This window comes from Bubalus bubalis, chromosome 10, assembly GCF_019923935.1.
Source record: "Bubalus bubalis isolate 160015118507 breed Murrah chromosome 10, NDDB_SH_1, whole genome shotgun sequence".
NCBI classification, from domain to species: Eukaryota; Metazoa; Chordata; class Mammalia; order Artiodactyla; family Bovidae; genus Bubalus; species Bubalus bubalis.
The window spans coordinates 70,966,373-70,985,541 of record NC_059166.1 but is presented as its reverse complement, the minus strand read 5'-3'; the positions used below and the strand labels follow the sequence as shown (position 1 = coordinate 70,985,541).

Below are 19,169 nucleotides of genomic sequence, written 5' to 3'. Positions count from 1 at the left end.
TCCCTAGCTGCATATCAGTCCCTTAGTTGGTCACATGACCACCTCCAGTAAAATCTGAGTTCTTTTAATAAGGGAGAAAATGGAGGAAAATGGAGTTGGGTGTCAGCCAGTGGCACATTTTTTATTTTGCTCTTAATATAAGTGTTTTCCCTGCCACTGCTTTCTCATGTTTGCATAATGTTCATTTTTACAAGTGTTGCATAATTAACTATTGCCCTCTTAATCAGTGTAGGTTGTTTAAAGAGAATTTTTTCAAAATCTCATTTTGATTTAGCCTCATGTATATTAAGTGTACTCTAGGGAACGCAGCAGTAAATAAGATATAGAGCTTGGGAGAGGGATGAGACAAGATGGTGTGATGATGACAACAGTGCAGCTTAAAGTTTTGTTCATTTTCAGGTATTTCTGTCTAATTGGTTGATTAGTTTCTAAGACTGATATGTTACAATTTATTTAAATGAATATTTACATTCTCTTAAAGTACTTTTAAGTTTTGAAATTTTCTAAATATAAATTGTTAGTGTTTTGTTTAACTGAGATGAGTCAGATTCATAACTGCTGCTTTGGAATATTTGATATTAACATTCAGAAACAATGTACATTTTCACTAGAATAGAATTCATCTGACATGTTAACATTAGTTTGGAAACATGGTGCTTTAGTGGAAAGACATTGAACCAAGTGTGTTAATCAGTTTGGATAAAACAAAAAAAAAATTAATCTAATCCTGTACGGTTAGCATTGCTTATGGATTTGCAAATATATTTATTTTAATGAACTTGACCCAAGTGATACTCAACATATAGGAATTTTCCTTGTAATGATTGTACCACTAAATAAGTTTGTTTGATGTTTTTCTAATTATAAAACTTTTTTCTTATATCTTAAGTCTGTCCCCTCTGTGGAGGAGCTGGTAAGTATACCATTTCTGTTTTGCTTTAATATGTTATGCTGAAGTGTTCTTAGTGCTTTTTTTGCATAGTACATGTTGTCACCTTGTACGTATCTGAAAGTGATGTTAATGATGATAATTTTTTAATGTGCCAATACCTGAAAAATTCAGTCAGTAGCCCATTGCTGTTTTCTCACCTCATGTTATTAAAAGATTTTTCTTTTGTTTGTGATTTATTGCTATTATTTGTAGAACCCATCACTTTTTGACAACTTCTGAGCTTTGTAATTTGTTTGTACCCTGCTTCAAAAGAAGAATTGGTTTTTCTTGTGCAGGCCTAGCTCTTTCCTCCTTTTCTATTTGAATTTATTCCCAGAGAAAGAATGTGCATGTTGGTTTCTTATTCATCCACTGCATGTGTTACAACTTTTCAGCAGTCTTGAGAATAATTGTGTGGCCTTTGAAACAATTGAATTTTGAAACCCTTTATTAAATTTACCTTAGAAAATAACAGTATAGATAAATTCTTAATATTTTTCCCACTACCTAAGCCTAATCAGGTTCTGAGTAGTCATATGACTTTTCTTCATTTGGAAATATAGCATGTAGATATCAAAATACAAAATTAACTTCTTTGTTGGTATCTAATGATGAACAGCTTAACTGAAACAAAATTCTTTCCTTTAAATCTAAAAGTGATTAACTTCAGTGTTCTTAGTCCTGTTTTTGCTTGCATCTGTTCATTTCAGGCTAGAGAGTTTGTCTGATTCACTAGGAGTTTAAATCTTTAAAGCAAAGTAGTGACTTAATATGTTTCTCGTATTTCATAAATATTGTATTAATAGCTCATTAAAGTTTGTAAGTAGATAATCCTCAACATAAAATTTACTTAGCCCATAAACAATTTTTGGTCTTCTAGGAACTCTTTTTTTCTGAAACAAAAGCGTTAAACTCCATAAATGTCATTTAAAAAGACTTTGTTCATGTTGTCCGAACCGTGGTTTCTTTTGGAACTGATAACCTGCCCTTTTAGGAAAGAGATTCTGAAATAAATTGAGATTTTAAGAGTTCCAAAGTTGTTGTAAAAGAAGGATTCTAGATTATTAGTTCTTCAAATTAAAAAGAAAAAGTCTAGACAATTGTGTTCTGGTTGTTATATTTGTCTTTTTATAGAAGTTGAAAAAGCATGCTAATCTTCCTTCTTATCACATACGTAATGACAAAAGTTTAATCAAGGAAGTGATAAGTATATTCAACATTTGGTAATTGTCATTCATTTTAGGCTATTTTTTTTTTATTGTTTTTAAGATGGTGGTACTCACTGCCTTGTATTTGAATATATCATATATTGATGTTTAAATATATTGTATATTGATATGCTTTTGTTAAAACAGTAGATCAAAGCAGACATCAAAATTAGTATCAAAATATATTCCATTAATTGTTAAAAGTTTGCTTACATTTGTTTCTCAGTTTATTATTTTTTTTTTACATTTGATTATAAAATTTATTATTTTCATTTTCCAAGTGTTTTCTTTTTCTATCAGGGGAAAAAAAAAAGAAATCTTAAGGACAGTTGTCACTTGCTGCCAAATTGAGGGTAGTCTTTCTCTGGTGGTTTAGTCTCTTAAGTTGCATCTGACTCTTGTAACCCCATGGACTGTAGCCTGCCAGGCTCCTGTCCATGGGATTCTCCAGGCAAGAATACTAGAGTGGGTTGCCATTTCCTTCTCTTCTCAGCTTATTATTTATAGTAAAAGGGAAATAATTACAGTATTCACTACTTGAATATTAGAAACAATATCCTGTGCCATTCACTCAAGAGAAGCATTCTTCCTGGTGCTGAGGTGGAGCTTTATTTAAATCTCCTAAAGGGGACATGGTGTAGTGAGCAGTGTCTTCTGCATGTCATCAGTAAATATAACTACATTTTCACAGGATTTATAGATTCTGTAAATTAACGAATCTGTGAAAATAGTGCTCGAAGTCAGTAAACACTTCCACTCAAATTTGGGATGGTTCTCTTGATCCAAAAATAACATTTAAAAGATCTCTCAGGGCCCACATCCAACTCTCAGAAAGGTTTATTTAGTCGTACTGTGTGTATGTCTGTGAGTTCAGATTTGAATTTGACTGTCTTTAGGCAGGATTTTTACCTTCTGTTTTCCCCTCCGCTTTCCTTTGTACCTACCTGCCTATTCTGTGCTTGGATCCCAAAGGTATTTACATTTGTAACCCTTGATGTATAGGAGTAGGTACACCGTACTTTATACTTTGAAAGTATATTGAAAATTATTTCTTGTTGGTGATAAAAACTTGGTGGCAAAAACCTTAAGGTTATATTCTCTGGCTGACACCTATAAATTCATATATATGAGTTATCTACTAAGTGAAGCAGAGGATAGCATCCTTTTTTGAGAGATAAAAATGGATATCTATTCAACCTCATAGTAGGCAAGTGAAGCCAGTATTTTTTCTCAGAAAACAGTTCTTCAGTCACTTTAACATTTGGACAAATAGATGATCCATTCCAGATCCCAAAGTTCAGTGATAATCTGCATCATGGATATACTTATCTATAGTTAGTTTTCCCATAAGCTATATTTTTTATTTAAGTACAGTTGATTTACAATGTTGTGCTAATTTCTGCTGTACCACAAAATGACTCAGTTATACACATGTATATATTTACTCTTTTATGTTTTTTTCCATTGTGGTTTATCCCAGGAGGTTAGATAAAGATCCCTATGCTGCACAGTAGGACCTGGTTGTTTATCCATTCTAAATGTAATAGCTTGCATCTACTAACGCCAGACTCCCCATCCGTCCCTCTCATTCTCCCCCTCCCTCTTGGCAACCACAAGTCTGTTCTCTATATAGACATTTTTTAATGTGTAAATATTTTTAATGCAGTTATTACCAGCATTTCTCCATTACCATAAAATGTTTTTTAAAAATTGGAGTATCTGTTCTAATTTAAGCATTGTAAGTTTCTTACAATCCTCTAAGATAAATGGGCTTAAAAATGTTTCTCTCTGTAACCGAATTTATAGTTTATAGAATTGCTGCATTAAAGTTAATGAAATGTTTGGGCACAGTCACCAGAGTGATTATTTTAGTCTAGTTTTAGAGTAATTTTGAATGTAGAGAGTAGATTCAATTATCCATTGAAGCCATTACTATTAGTATATGATAACATGTGCTCAGAGAAGGCTACTAATCTTAGTATCCTCAGGATCAGGGTGCCTCAAGCTATGTTATCTTACCTAGAAGTGGTTCTAACACCTCTGGTATTAGTTTTGAAAAAAACTGGATCCAAATCATTGTGCTCCATTTTATAGAAATAAAGTGGTAATTTTTATCATATGCTTTCATTGTTGGTATCATAGATTGTGTGCTTTTGTGTCTTTTAAGGAGCATGGTCTATTGCTAGAGAGTCTTGAAAGTATTTTCATTGCATTTTTTAAAAAATTGCAACAGGAGAGAGAGCTCGAAGCAAACAAAAAAGAGAAAATGAAAGAAGCTCAACTTGAAGCTGAAGTGAAGTTATTGAGAAAAGAAAATGAAGCCCTTCGCAGACATATAGCTGTTCTCCAGGCTGAAGTTTATGGGGCAAGACTGGCTGCCAAATACTTGGATAAGGAACTGGCAGGAAGGTGTGTGGAAAATGGGTACCATTGTACCCTTGAGCTCTTAGGTGACTAAGTGCATAGTTACAGAGGTGGACTTTTATCTCTTTTAGTAAACAATATATTAATCTTTATATAAGGGTGATTTTATGGTTGATTGTAGCTTACTGTTGTTAACTTCATAGCATTACATGTTGCAGATTTAGTTAGCCATACTAAATAGGTGTTTTCGGTTGACATACACACTGCTAGTAAATTACTGTGAAATGCTAACAACTCATAGAGCTATACTTTTCACCATTTCCTGTCTTCACACCATAACAGATGATATTCCCACGTACAGCAGGACTTTCGTAGGAATTCTTTGTGTGACCATTGAAACCCAGTCTTTCTTGTCCCTCAAAAACATATTGGAATGACAGTGATTTTATCATAATATAGAGTTCTGCTTTCATTAACTTTTATGGTAAATTATTTACAAACTCTGGTGATTCACTATTACTAAATAATTTTCTGCTTGTTGGTTTAATGTATTAAGAACTGATGTGGAGCAAATAAAAATAATTTACATTATCTCAGAGTACACATTTCTAATAATTTTACCACATTTAAAAAAGTAATCATTTTGTAAAAAGAAACTGTCATTGGAAAAATGTTTTGTACAGTTAGCCTCATCTGAAGACTAGTATGATTGCAGGGAAGACATGAAACATGTTGACATTAGCCTCCTAAATTGTTTCTAAGATGTATATGAACTAGGTATGTGATTAAAGAAGGTCATAGTCATTCTTTTTTTAAAACTAGTTTTCCCTTGAAGACACCTGTCTTTTTCAGAGTTATTGTGTCTTTATAAATCTGAGAGACATCAGGAAATTCCTGAGTATTAGTTTCATTACTAAATTAAATTTATGTGAAAGCTACTTGTGTTCAGTAATTCTTCTGAACACTTTATATATATTTAAGTATATGTGTGTATGTATGTATGTGTGTATATATATACATATATATGTATAATGAAAAACTAACTGAATTAATTCTTTTCCCAAATGAAGAGTCCAACAAATACAGCTACTTGGACGAGATATGAAGGGACCTGCTCATGATAAGCTTTGGAACCAGTTGGAAGCTGAAATACACTTGCATCGTCACAAAACTGTGATCAGAGCCTGTAGAGGACGCAATGACCTGAAGCGACCGATGCATGCTCCACCAGGCCACGTATGTTTGCTTTGCTGCTGTTTCTCACTCAGTCTTGTCCTTTCTTTAATCACAAGTCCTTTGCATTTTTAAGAATTCTAGTAGAATTTGAAACCTTTATTTAAAAGTGAAAGTGGGATTAAACTTATTTTAAAATAGATACATATTTAAGGTTTCAGCTGCCCATATAGCTCCTACACTAATACCCCAAAAATGGTATTTCTGAAGACACTGAACTATTGATAGCGGATGCATGTTGCTTCAGCTCATATTTCAGAATTTTCCTGGATCTTGATTAGGCATGTTTACAGAAGTTCTAAGCTTAGCAGAGTGTATTGATTAATTGGCAAAAATCGGGGGGTAGTTCTTTATAAGGGGACTCTTGGTAACTAGCTTTATATATTGTTTCCAAGCTAACATTTATAGCTGTTTGGTTTTGGATTAAGCTGGAATTTGAGATCTGTGTCCAGTTGTTTGTTTCTGTAGCCACCACTGTATAGGAGCTTTTCTTTCTACCTACATAAAAATTTATTAAATTTCACTGCAACAGCAGCCTAACGGTATAAGCCTTAATATAATAAAATCATATCTAACTCCTGTCCAGTGGATCACATATTTTAGTGTCAGGTAAAGCCTGGCCTCGAATAGTAAAATTATTTGTTGCCTTTGAAAAGATAATTGTAAGAAGAATTGATATGTATGTGGTGTTCATGGGAGAGGAGTGGTGATTGCTGTAAGCACTCATGCCATTGTCTTCTTTGGGGTTCTCTTGGTTCCCATTAACTTCTAGGCAGTGGCCAGATGATAAATGTTATCTTATGCTAAATAAAGGCATTTGAATCTTAACCTGATGGTCAGGGGATTTTCAAATAAAATAGTGGACTTAATAAGATTTAGCATTTGTTTGACAGTTGCTTTGGGTAGTGAGGAGGATATATTGGAAGAGGGCCTAGTTGAAATCAGGGGAATACATTTAGAAAGATAATGAGGAGAAAGGGATCAGAGGAGGAACAGGTTTGAGAGAATTAGAATCAAAAGGAGTTAGTGACTAATTGCTTTTGGTTAAGTAGGTGAGTAAGAAGGAAAGTCAGAGTTTTGGTTTGGGCAATCAAGTGAGATGATGGCATGCATTGATAAACCAAATATAGGGAAAGGAAGGTGTTGGTAGAAAGATGATATCAGTTTTAGACATGTAGTGTTTGAGGTGCCAGTGGGACAGCCAGGTTATATCCAATTATATATATGACTCTAGAATTCTAGAGAGAACTCTTGAGTTGAAGATTACTAGGTAAATCGTCTTTTGAAACCATGGGATTGATTTAAGTCACCCAGGAAAAGTATATAGAAAGTAAGAAGATGGAAGGAAACCACTAAGGAGTGAGGGAAGGAAATGAATCACTAAAGACAGAAGCCTGAGATAGAGCTGTCAGATATGGGCTTTCTAGGAAAGTAGTGTAATGGTTCAGTTCAGTTGCTCAGTCATGTCCAACTCTTTGCGACCCCATGAACCGCAGCATGCCAGGCCTCCCTGTCCATCACCAACTCCCCAAGTCCACCCAATGTAATGTAATGTACACCAAAGTGTAATGGACACCAAAGAAAAGAGGTTTCAGGGAGGGGACTGTGAACAGTATCAACTTCTGCAGGGTTCAAAAGGGCAGTGACTAAAAAGTATTCATTGGAAGCAGCCACATTGGTTACCAGTGACTGCAGAGAAGACAGCTTCGGTGGAGCAGGTGGAGCAGAACCCTAATTACAGGTTGGAGTACGGAATATGGGAGGCAAGGAAGTAACTACAGTGAGGATTAACTTTGTGTAAAGGTTCAGGAAAGATGGAGGGTGGATAGAAGGTAACCAAGATTGTGGATGGTTTAAGGGTTTTTATATGTTTTGTGTTTGTACGTGGTCTGTGTTTTATAGCTTGGTGAGGCTTGACATTTTTTATTTTGGGGAAGGAGCTTGTAGAGAGAGGGAAAAAGTAAAGGTACCAGAGAAAGAATTATTGGTGGAGCAAGGTCCTTTAATTAAGAGGTAGATTCCAGAGCTCAAAGAAATGAAAAAGTAGTTAATGACCAATTGACATTTTGTTTTTTCAGTTCTATAAATCAGTTGAAATGGGTATAGATCTTAAAGCAATTTTCCAGTGAAGATAAAGTTACCTCCTTTTATTTCTTAAAGATATTGTTTATCAGTTCATGGCAGTAGTTTCTTTTGTAATGTCATATATAAATATTAATTAACAAGAGGGTGAGAAAATCATGTACATTCACTATATTAATAGAACCACTATTTTTGCTTTCCCATGTTATCTGTTAATTACTTTCTTAACATTATACTGTGTATCCATTACAGGAAAACAATAAACATTTCTAAAAGCAAGTTACTCTATATGGTATATAGTTTAAGTACTACTAATTTTTTCTTCTTTTTTTTTCCTCCAACAAGGATCAAGACTCTCTAAAGAAAAGCCAAGGTGTTGGTCCAATTAGAAAAGTTCTCCTCCTTAAGGAAGATCATGAAGGCCTTGGCATTTCAATTACAGTAAGAAGTAGTGCTTCCAGTCTCCTTTTCTCTACACTTCTCTAGTATAATCACACTCCTTTGTTGAACATCACTGGGAAATAAAGTATTCTGAATATATTTTCTAAATAACTAAACTTATCCCCATGGGTAATAGCACTTTTGTGTAAACATTTTTCTTTTTTTGGTATGGAAATCTTCCTAATAAGTGTTAAGTATTACTTTAAAGTATGTTTTCAGTAGTCATTGTTTATCATTTTTATTATGACTCATATCATAGTTCTGCACCACATCCTGTGATGCCTATAAGAGCCTTTGGGATTGGATAGGACTGTTTTCTTCTGTGTTAAATGACCCCAGATTGTATTGTTCTTTTCTCTAAAGTATTTGCTGTCTTTCTCTTGTCTCATTTCTTGGCTGTCAGATTTCACTGGCTCTTAGGTCCAAGTATTCCTCTTTTTAAAAGTTGATTCCTTTACAAACAGTTGTCTTGGACAGCCTTCTTGAGAGCAATCTATTTTGAAATACGTATAACTAGAGCATTTTGGAAAATCCCATGGACGGAAGAGCCTGGTAGGCTGCAGTCCATGGAGTTGCTAAGAGTCAGACACAACTGAGCGACTTCACTTTCACTTTTCATTTTCATGCATTGGAGAAGGAAATGGCAACCCACTCCAGTGTTCTTGCCTGGAGAATCCCAGGGACGGGGGAGCCTGGTAGGCTGCTGTCTCAGGGGTCACACAGAGTCAGACACGACTGAAGCGACTTAGCAGCAGCAGCAGCAGAGCATTTTGCTGTTCAGTGCTTTGTTCCAAATCAATAAATAAGCTGGCTTTTTATACTTAGGCACTGCAGAAGTTTATTTACTTTCTGGTATTGTATTATTTACTGTAGAAATGTTTCTTATAATAAAAAGTTTATCTAATAGATCTTTATTGAATATACCTACCTTTTTGAGTATACTTCCCTCAAACAGCATAAGTTTAGTAAGAGAAATAAGACACACACATAATTATGATTACAGCTAGAAAGTGAAAGGTACCAAATGCTATATTTCATTAATTTTGCATTGCATATTTTTTCACATTTTCACATCTATGACATTCAGATTCATCTTATAGTTATTTTTGTGGAACATAAATAATGGTTTTTTTCTTATGGTTCATTGGGATTTTGATAAAATCTGATAATACTATGGACTACTAATACATAAAATATTTATGTTTAAGAGAGTTAAGCCAATTGTTCTTTCGGTTTTTCAGGGTTCTTTTTTTTTTTAATTCTGTAATGCATTTTAAAAAGCACATATACGTTAATCATTTTACTTAGAGGTAACTCTTTGATATTCATGATAGTTTGATTTACCATTACCTAAGTAGCAAATAGGATATCACTCAGCATTTATAGAGACAGTATAGGTGCTTATTGAAATGTTTTTAGAAAAATATTTTATCAGAATAGTGTGCGACTATGCCGTCTATGGGGTCGCACAGAGTTGGACATGACTGAAGCAACTTACCAGCATACAAAGGTAAACTAGTTCGCTGCTTTTTTTTTTTTTTTGACTAGGGTGGAAAGGAACATGGTGTTCCAATCCTCATTTCTGAGATCCACCCAGGGCAACCTGCTGATAGATGTGGAGGGCTGCACGTTGGAGATGCTATTCTGGCTGTTAATGGAGTTAACCTACGGGACACAAAGCATAAAGAAGCTGTAACCATTCTTTCCCAGCAGGTAAGTTCCCTTTATATAATTAAAATTGGATCTCTCAGTTGTTCCTTTTTGAGTCTATTGAATAGATGATAACTTCCGAGGAGGTTTCTCAGGTAGTAAAGTGTTTATCTATAGATACTAGTTTCCTTTGACTTGACCCTTTTTTAGAAAACATTCAGCCAGATTTACTGAAAAAGATTTTGTTTGCTCTTCTTCACAGCTGTATAGCTTTGAGCAAGTTACTTAAGTCCTTAGTGCTGCAATGTCCTCATCTGAGAGCTGGAAGGATTAAGTATGTTAATACATATAAAGTGTTCAGAACAGGACTTGGTTCTTGGAAAGCAAAACATCGTTAATGACTAAAACACTATATAGATATGAAGTATTATAGAAAAAACAATGCTAGAAGTAGATTGATTTTACAGTCCTAAATGTTAGAAGTCAAGCATTGTTAGAAATCTTTTAACCAACCCTCTTATTTAAAATGAGTGAAATAAAGTGCTTAGAAATTAATTTACTCAAGGTTGCAGAACAAATAGATTAAAGAATTGAGATTCATATACAGGAGTCATATTTGTTATCCAGAAAAATTAAGATGTAAAAAATGTTTTGTTTTTTTTCTTTCAAGAATAGGTATAAGGGAATTAGAGAGGTGTTGGTTAGTACATTGAGATGTTCATTGGATCATCAGTATAGTATGCCAGAGCAGACTTTAATTTCAGAGTTGAAAGTGAATTTCTAGCTCATTTAGTTCAGTTCTACTTGATGCATAAATAACTACAGCTTCACTAAATGAATGTGTGTGTGTTGCATGTTCAGTCGTGTCTGACTCTTTGCGACCCCATGGACCCACCAGACTCCGCTGACCATGGAATTTTCCAGGCAAGAATACTGGAGTGGGTTGCCAGTTCCTATGTCAGGGGATCTTCCTGACCCAGGGATCGAACCCACGTCTCTTGCATCTCCTGTATTGGCAGGGGGATTCATTACTACTGTGCCACCTGGGAAATAATTGTATTCAGTATTAAAGGGAGGACTTGTTGGTGATAATGCAGTCTATTTCATTGTTTTTTAGACTGCTGATTTTTAGAAAGCTCTTCCTCATATTAAACCTAAAATCTCTTTCTACATGACAGCTACCACAGACCTGATTCTGTCATCTAAAGAACTTTACTGAAGACCACTACAATGTGGGAGACCCAGATTCAATCCTTGGGTTGGAAAGATCCCCTGGAGAAGGAAATGGCTACCCACCCCAGGACTCTTGCCTGGAGAATTCCATGGATAGTACAGTCCATGGGGTCGTATAGAGTTGGACATGACTGAGCGACTAACACACTGCTTTTACCAGCTCCCCAAGTGTTATTTTTAAAGCATTATCTGATAAGGGAGATTTAAGAATGCAGCACTAGTCTCTTTAAGTTGATGTTTTCTCAGTCCAACTTGGCTGGCATCCTGTAGTGTAAGAGTGGGATGAATGGCTGCTGAGGCAAAGGGGACATAAACAGGCAGTTCATGAGATACAAAATTTTATGGAAATGCTGAACACATGTTAAAGTTCTGAAGGATAACCTTAAACTGCTGGGAAAGAGGAGCACCAAAGAGACTTAATGGGTAGCAATTAAAAAAAAAAAAAGGGCATGCTTTCTTTTGAGCAAAGGCAGGCCATAATTTTCAGAGAATTGCAAACACTGGTCTTGTGTGTAGTGATTGTAGTCTCTTATTACGTGACAATTATAGCTCGGAATTTTTTTTAATATAAAATAATCTATAACTTTTTACTTGAACATGAAGTTGTTATTAAAGAATAAAATATAAATATTACACATTTAGTCTAGTATAGGAGAAAGAGGAAGGACTTCGGAGTCAATTTCTGTTTTTCTGTTTTACTTGTTCATCTTATTGAGAGTTATCAGCCCTCTCCAGGACTCACTCAGGTTTCTCATTCATGTACAGGGGACTACAATAGAGTTGTTCTGAGAATTGAAGGATATAATTTTGAACAATAGACACAGTAATTGGTATTATTACTCAACAGAATACCTTGACCAACAACTATGTCTGGCTCTCAGTGACAGTTAAGGAAGTGCTCGAGACCTATTGAGTAAGAAACAAGAAATCATTGTGTAGAGGTTTCTTGAATTAGTCAAAGAAAAGTTTGTGTGGTGCCCTTAGGTGCAACTTTAATATCTGACTATTAGATAGATTTTCTGAATTGCTACTATGTAAAGTATAAAATGACAAAATGACTTAAACTGAACACTTTGTTCCGAAATTCTGTAAATTGAATAATCATCCTTTTTTGTTTTAGGTCTTTTGGGGAAAATATTTTGATCAGGAGAAAGATCTGTAGTACTGAAAGGAAATTACGTGTACCTCTTGAGAGTCTAAAATTTCACTATTTGTTGTCTTGAAAGGAGCTACATCTGAGGCCCAACTGTTGCTTCTCACCCCAGAGACTTTGGAAATCTTTTAAAGTTACAGTAACTTGGTTTTCTCATTTTCTTTTCCCCATTTTAGAGAGGAGAGATTGAATTTGAAGTAGTTTACGTGGCTCCTGAAGTGGATTCTGATGATGAAAATGTAGAGTATGAAGATGAGAGTGGACATCGTTACCGTTTGTACCTTGATGAATTAGAGGGAAGTAGTAATCCTGGTGCTAGTTGTAAAGATACAAGTGGGGAAATCAAAATGTTACAAGGTAAAAATCACCGTGAACGTTATAATTAATGTATTTACTCTCAATAAACTTAAAAAATATAAAAGACTTAGATGTTCTTTGTAACACTGTTTTAATAATGGGGAAACCAGCATTAACAGAGTAGATAGCTTTCCCTTGCTAGATTATAGCTTTATTATACACCAGTAATTATGCCAGTATTTTATTTACATGTCAGTTCTTCTAGATTTACCTTGGACAAATATATGAGCAGTTACTAAACTATAGCTAATCCTTGAAATATAAAAAAAATTCAAGTTTTCTAGACAAAAACAAAGGCCAACATGCCTTTTAGAGTAGATGCGCATTCTTCTCTCATAATGCAGTGATTTTACGGGCTGAATTTGAATAAGTAATTAGACTGTTATCTCGTGATTGTTATTGGAATCAGGATATGTAATTTTGAGGATGTTGGGTTTAGTTCCTTTGCTATCATCTATACATATTTTAAAGAACAATTCTAGCACTTTTATATGGAGCAGTGGTGCTTAAATTGTGATCCATAGATCTGTAGAGGACCCTGAGACCTTTCAGGGAGTTCTGAGATGCAAGCTTTTCATACTAATAACTACCAAGGCATTGGTTGTCGTGTGTTGATACTTACACTGACGGTACAGAATCAACGGTGGTGCAGCCGTTGGTGCCTTAGTATGAGTCAAGGCAAGTAGCACTGCTTTACTAGGGATCACTGTGCTCTTCCTTGTCATCTGCTCAGAATAAAAAAGAAGAAAATGCCAGTTTCTTAAGAATATCCTCTATAAAATAGTAAAAGGTATTCATTTTATTAAATGTCGAGTATATGACTTTTTAATTATTCTGTGTGATGAAGTGGGAAGTATGCATAGCATTGAGTTTATATGCTGGACTAAGATGCTAGTCTTGAGGAAAAGTACTTAAGTGATTAATTTGCTAGCTGAATTAGCCGTTCTTTTCATGGATGACAATTTTTACTTGAAAGAATGACAAATTATGGTTGTTCAGACTATTTGGTAGCCATTTTCTTTAAAATGAACAAGGTGAATCCATCACTTCAAGAACAACTGACAGTATTTATTGCCAGTGATAAAATGTGAGCTTTCAAGTGGAAATCAGAATTTTGTAAAACACATATCAACCACCATGAGCTTGACAGCTTCCTGACACTTAAAGAGCTTTTCTAATAAGATTGGTGGTGATACTAATGAGTATGATTTTTTTGATACAGTAAAATGAAATGTGTCAGCTTTTGCAATTGTTGCATAATTCAGGGATCTAATACTTTTGAAATGACCAGCGTGTGATATTACTGAATCCTGCTTGGGTGAAAGAGCCATTCAAAAGTGCAATATAGACAAATGATTTTAATGCATCCGAGTGTGAAAGTTCATTGATATAGTTTTAGATTCTATATTGTAAAATTTGGTATAATATCAAAGAAGAATATTGACAGTTACTTGAAAAGGCTAAGTTACTCTCCCCTCTTCAGAGTTACACATCTACGTGAAGTGAACTTTCTTCACGTGCTTCTAACTGATTGAGTGAAAGCCGATATGAGAATCTAGCAGTCTTATGTAAAGCCAGATATTAAAGATACTTGCAAAATTGTGACATTCCTCTAAGTTTTTAGAAATTAGAATTATTTTCACTAAACAGATATTTATGTTAACATTTATGGAGTTTATTACCATTTTTAACAAAGTATTTTTTTTTTTCGATTTCTCAGTTTTAATCACTAATGTGGTAAACGTCAGTACATCACTTACTATTAATAACCTACATGAAAAAAAACTCTTTGCAGTTCTCAGTTCTTAAGAGCGTAAAGGCATCCTGACATCAAAAAGTTTGAGAACTTGTGGCACAGAGTGTTACAGTAGACTGATGAACTGTTGTCCTTTGGGTGAGCTTGTGTGTTGTAAAGTATCTGTACAAAGACAGCAGTCGCATTTGGTCTCCCTGTGCGTCTTGAACAAAACCATTGTGTCATTGTGCCAAAACCTTGCACTATTGAGCTGCTTTTCTTTTGATTTTGTTTTCTTTTTCCTTTTCTTCTGTTTTTTTTTTTTTTTTGGTCAGGATTAGAAGGCTTATCCCTTCCTTTTTGCAGCTGAGGCTTTTTTAAAGGGTTTCCCTGTCACCTATATAAATTGCAAGCCATTTAAAATGTGACCCAAATAACCAAACATGTATACTCTTAGGATACATTACTATTAACTGATCACAAATCACAAGAAATGTATCCATTGGTTATCTTTTTAGCATGTATCCATGTTTCATAGCTCACTAAGCAGATTTCATAGTCAACTTTCATTTATTTGCAAGCCTATTATCTGTTTTGTAGATTGACCAAATTAGTTTTAAATTTTATCTGGACATTGTCTTACCAACTGGTTAGATTTAGTAAATAAAGTACTATGTGCCTCAGTGAGCTGAAGTTAAATAATTTGAAAGCAAAATGTAAAAGAAAAATGTACAGTTCCATAGGTATTTGTGTTAAGTAGAACTGATTGAATCTTGCAGTTGTGTGTATCAGTTCTGAATTTCATGAATAATTTGGTAGGAAATTTTATATAATTTTTAGATAGGTCCAGTAGATAATATTAAAAACATTTGTACAGTGTTTGATATCTGCTATAAGGAAGCATTCCTTTGTCAGAAATTGCTGTCTTGATTAATCTAGGGCCCCATTATTTGCTTCATATTACTATTATTAGTTACAGTGGACTTTGCTTTGTTATTGCTCAACAAAAGTATGATTTTTTTTAATTAGGAAGTATCTGCTTATTTTCTCTTTCAGGATTTAATAAGAAGGCAGTTACTGATGGACACGAAAATGGAGACCTAGGAGCTTCAAGTGAAACTCCTCTAGAAGACAATGCTTCTAAACTAGATGATCTACACAGTCTGTATCATAAAAAGTCTTATTAAATTGACTGTATCTTCAGACAAGATTGTTAATCAGACTATTCTGAATTTGGGGCACTAGGGAAGATGGTGACAAAGACTATACAAGACTTAAGGAGGCTGTTTATTGCCTAAATGAAAGGCGGGTACCTCAGGGCTTCATGTGAACAATTCTAAATGCATAAAACTCCCTGTTTTCTGTAGTATACCATAATTAGCTATTGCATGAAAAGCAATTTTGATTTTCTTCAAATTTATAAAGTACCAAAGCATGTGTTTCCCAAAAGGATAGTATTAGGCTCTGAAGTACCAAATGAAGCACTGCTGTTTTATTTGATTCCTTTTCCATTTAGTAGGACAGTGCTAACTGGATTTTTTTTTTTTTTTTCAAGGAATAGCCTTTAAATATAAGAGAATAAATGAATTCATATCGTATGTTCCAGAATGTTAGTGTGATGTTTCAAAGGACAGAACTTGACTCAGTGAATTACAGAAATGTAGGCTTGACTTAAATTTGTTTTTTAACTGAAAGAATGGTTTTAGTGTTTTTTTGTAATTTAATGTGCTTCCTGATGTCTAAATCAGTTCTTAATGATCATTTATTATAATGAGTTTGCATTTCAATGTTATTCATGCAGTACAGAATAGTTTTCTTTAAGCAATCCTGTATCAATCAATGCTGCACTAGAAATAGTTTCAGTTATTGTATTTCAGGTTTTTTAAAAGAAATGCAGATGAGTGTGAAATATCTGTTCTCAATTATGTTGATTTGTGTGCGCGGTATTGGAGCATTATGTTATTAATGTTTAGTCACCAATGCTTTTTTTCTGGAATCCACGAAAGGCAGTTTTATACATTTTGAGTTGTTCATGTTTGTATTGTGATAGTCCTAGCACTTAAAGGTACATTTTTTTTCTGGCGGTTAAAGCTCAAATTTATTACTATGTCAGTGAGATACATTTAATTCAAACAGCAGTTTTCTCTCAAAGTGCTGATAACTAACTGATTTGCCAATAATCTATAAATCTGAGGCACTGGTGGTGGGCAGGATAAAGTGAACACGTTTTGATATGATAACTTTTTGGTTGGCTTTTCAGTGTTAAGTTTGACTAAAGTGCTTTTCATATGCAAACTAGATTTGCTACTTCTCTTATCCCAGGAATAAGCTTGGAGTGCCTGCTCTCTTCTGTGCTGTTCTGCAGGCCACTGTACCCTGCAGGGAAAAGTGAGAAACGTTGCATTTGAAGAGATCATAGTTTTGCCAATATCATTGTTTTAAAGAATATACATTTGAGGGAATATAAATTGGGAGAAGGCTTTTAGAGTATTATCAGTATCTCATTTCTAATACTCAGATGTTATGTGATACAAAACATATTCTCTTGTCTTTCCTAGATGCACTATATATTTGTTCATAGGTAAATCTACAAAATGTATATACTTTATTTGGTGGTTTTGCTATTTATAAATTTTATGTTTTACCTGTTACTCATTTATGGTTTGTTTTGGTAGTTTTGTTCATCTGTATATCACCACGTTAATTTGTAATAGGAAATGCACTTCGTAGTATATGTGGTTACTGATATTAAAATACCTTTTAGCATAATATTGCCTCTGAGCAAAAACTAGTATTTAACTGTACAACTGAATAAGGAAGCCACATGTTATTGTTTGCTCCTGACAGGCTAGAACTCTTAAAAGAAAAATGTTTCCTCCTCATGCATTCCCCCTACTCTAGCACATGCCCCCATGCATGATATGAGATCTATAAACTGGATTTTAACCAGTGTATTCATTCAGTCAAAAAAAATTTCCATTGTCACATATCTGAAAGCTTTTTTGTTGTGACTTGAAACTATGTTATTCTTATCTTTTTAAAAGACCATCCAGGATGGGATGGCCTTGGCAGTTTTTCAGAGAGTATCTTTTATCTACTAAGACTGAATCCTTAGGAAATATTAACCAAAGCCTTTTGATTTTCAAGAGCTAATATGTTTATAAAGTGTTTTTTTAAGAGCCTTGAGTTGGCATTTCTATGAGGACGCTGTGTAATGTAAAGGGTTGTATGAGATGGTTATGATAGAAACTCCCTTCTTGGGCTGATAAGCAAAATGAAAAATGTTCCAGTTTAAAATTACAGAGGTCAGTTCCCATTTCATTCCTGCTTCACCTTGGTTTGCAGCCTATGTGAGAGCACTGTTGCTCAGGGATTACTATGAGATTCCCATCTGGTGTTTAGAAAGTACTTGGTTAAAAGTTCCTTTTAGAATATATGGTCTTTGGGAGATGAACTGAGAATTACAGACTCTTTCCAAAGGTCTAAATGAGAAACAGTTTTTATGTTTTCACATTTGTAGGAAAGAAACTTATTTCTAGGACAAAACCAGATAAGGAGAGAACTGTTGCAAAGCCATTACAGTTAAAAAGAAAAAAAAAAAAGTATACAGATGCACACACAAACAGAAAGCTGAGAAAAAAATTTCAAGAGTATGAGGGTTGTATGTATGTGTGTATATATTTACATTTAACTTCTACAGTTCTAAGTGTCTGTGACTTTGATGGTAAACAGCATTTGGGTTATGAGACTTTAAAACAGATTGAAAAGACATGAAAATTTTGAGATCCTTGGTAATATAAACAAATGGTTTTGGCTGACTTAACAGTTGTCAAAAGTTAGCTCAGCGTTTCTTTGGTGCTGGTTCTACCCTCCCCCCCTCCCCACTGTAGACTTTGTTTTCATGTTTAGAAACAAAATATATTGATTCATGTGTAAGTTGCATATTTCTGATGTCCTTATTATGTAATGCGCTATCCCAGCTACCCAGTTTTCCATGTGGGGTTGGCCTCAAATCTATAGGATTTTTGACAAATGTACCATATGTAGTTGCGTTGAGTTTTAGTATTTTTTTATTAGCCTGTAAATAAAGATGGCATCTCTCCTATATTAAAATGGTATTAATCTCATTTAAAAATAAACATTTTACAAGTCTTTCATGTTAAGGCTTTTCTTTATTTCCAGTAGCTTCTGTCATTTGTGTCAGTGAGTCGTGAAGTCCATGGTTGAGACTTCCATGCTCCCGGTGCAAGGGGCTCAGTTAGATCCGTGGCCTGGGATATAGGGTCCATCATGCCACACAGTGCAGCAAAAAGAAAAAGAAAATTGATATACAGTGTTGTCCTTGAGGGTAACATTGATAAAAATTAGACAATGAGGGATTTCCCTCGCGGTCCAGTTGTTAAGACTCCACACTTCCCATGCAGGGTATAAGGGTTCAATCCCTGCTCGGGGACCTAAGATCCCACATGCCATTCAGTGTGACCAAAAAAATAATAATAATAAAAAAATTGTTTCTAATTAGATACTGTGTAAGAGGATGTTCATCTATTTTATCATCTAAGCATATATAATTTAGAAGTTCTTAAATTGTGTCTAATAATTTTTAGACATATCTATAAACTTTGTTCAGTTTGCTCCTCACAAGGTTTGTATGTGGTCATGTATAGTCAACCTAAGAACTAGGTGTAAAATATGTAGGAATGCTATTTCTTTGTCAAGGGTATTTGAGGTCAGTCAGGAGGAAAAACTCAAAAATGGTATTTTATTCTTAAGTATTAATTA

At 34.4% G+C, this 19,169-nt stretch overlaps 1 protein-coding gene across 2 annotated transcripts in view; it reads left to right on the top strand.

Moving 5' to 3' along the window:
- Positions 1–18,539, top strand: part of GOPC (golgi associated PDZ and coiled-coil motif containing) — a 39,744-nt gene extending 21,205 nt beyond the window's left edge. The window contains exons 3-9 of one of the 2 annotated variants that reach the window (XM_006071443.4): positions 890–913; positions 4,373–4,548; positions 5,574–5,739; positions 8,164–8,259; positions 9,808–9,972; positions 12,472–12,652; positions 15,444–18,539. In XM_006071443.4, the coding sequence (XP_006071505.2) occupies positions 890–913; positions 4,373–4,548; positions 5,574–5,739; positions 8,164–8,259; positions 9,808–9,972; positions 12,472–12,652; positions 15,444–15,574 (939 nt within the window). In that variant the 3' untranslated portion in view covers positions 15,575–18,539. The remainder of the gene's footprint in view (positions 1–889; positions 914–4,372; positions 4,549–5,573; positions 5,740–8,163; positions 8,260–9,807; positions 9,973–12,471; positions 12,653–15,443) is intronic. The other variant, XM_006071444.4, reaches the window with a different exon arrangement.
- Positions 18,540–19,169: the final 630 nt, after the last annotated feature.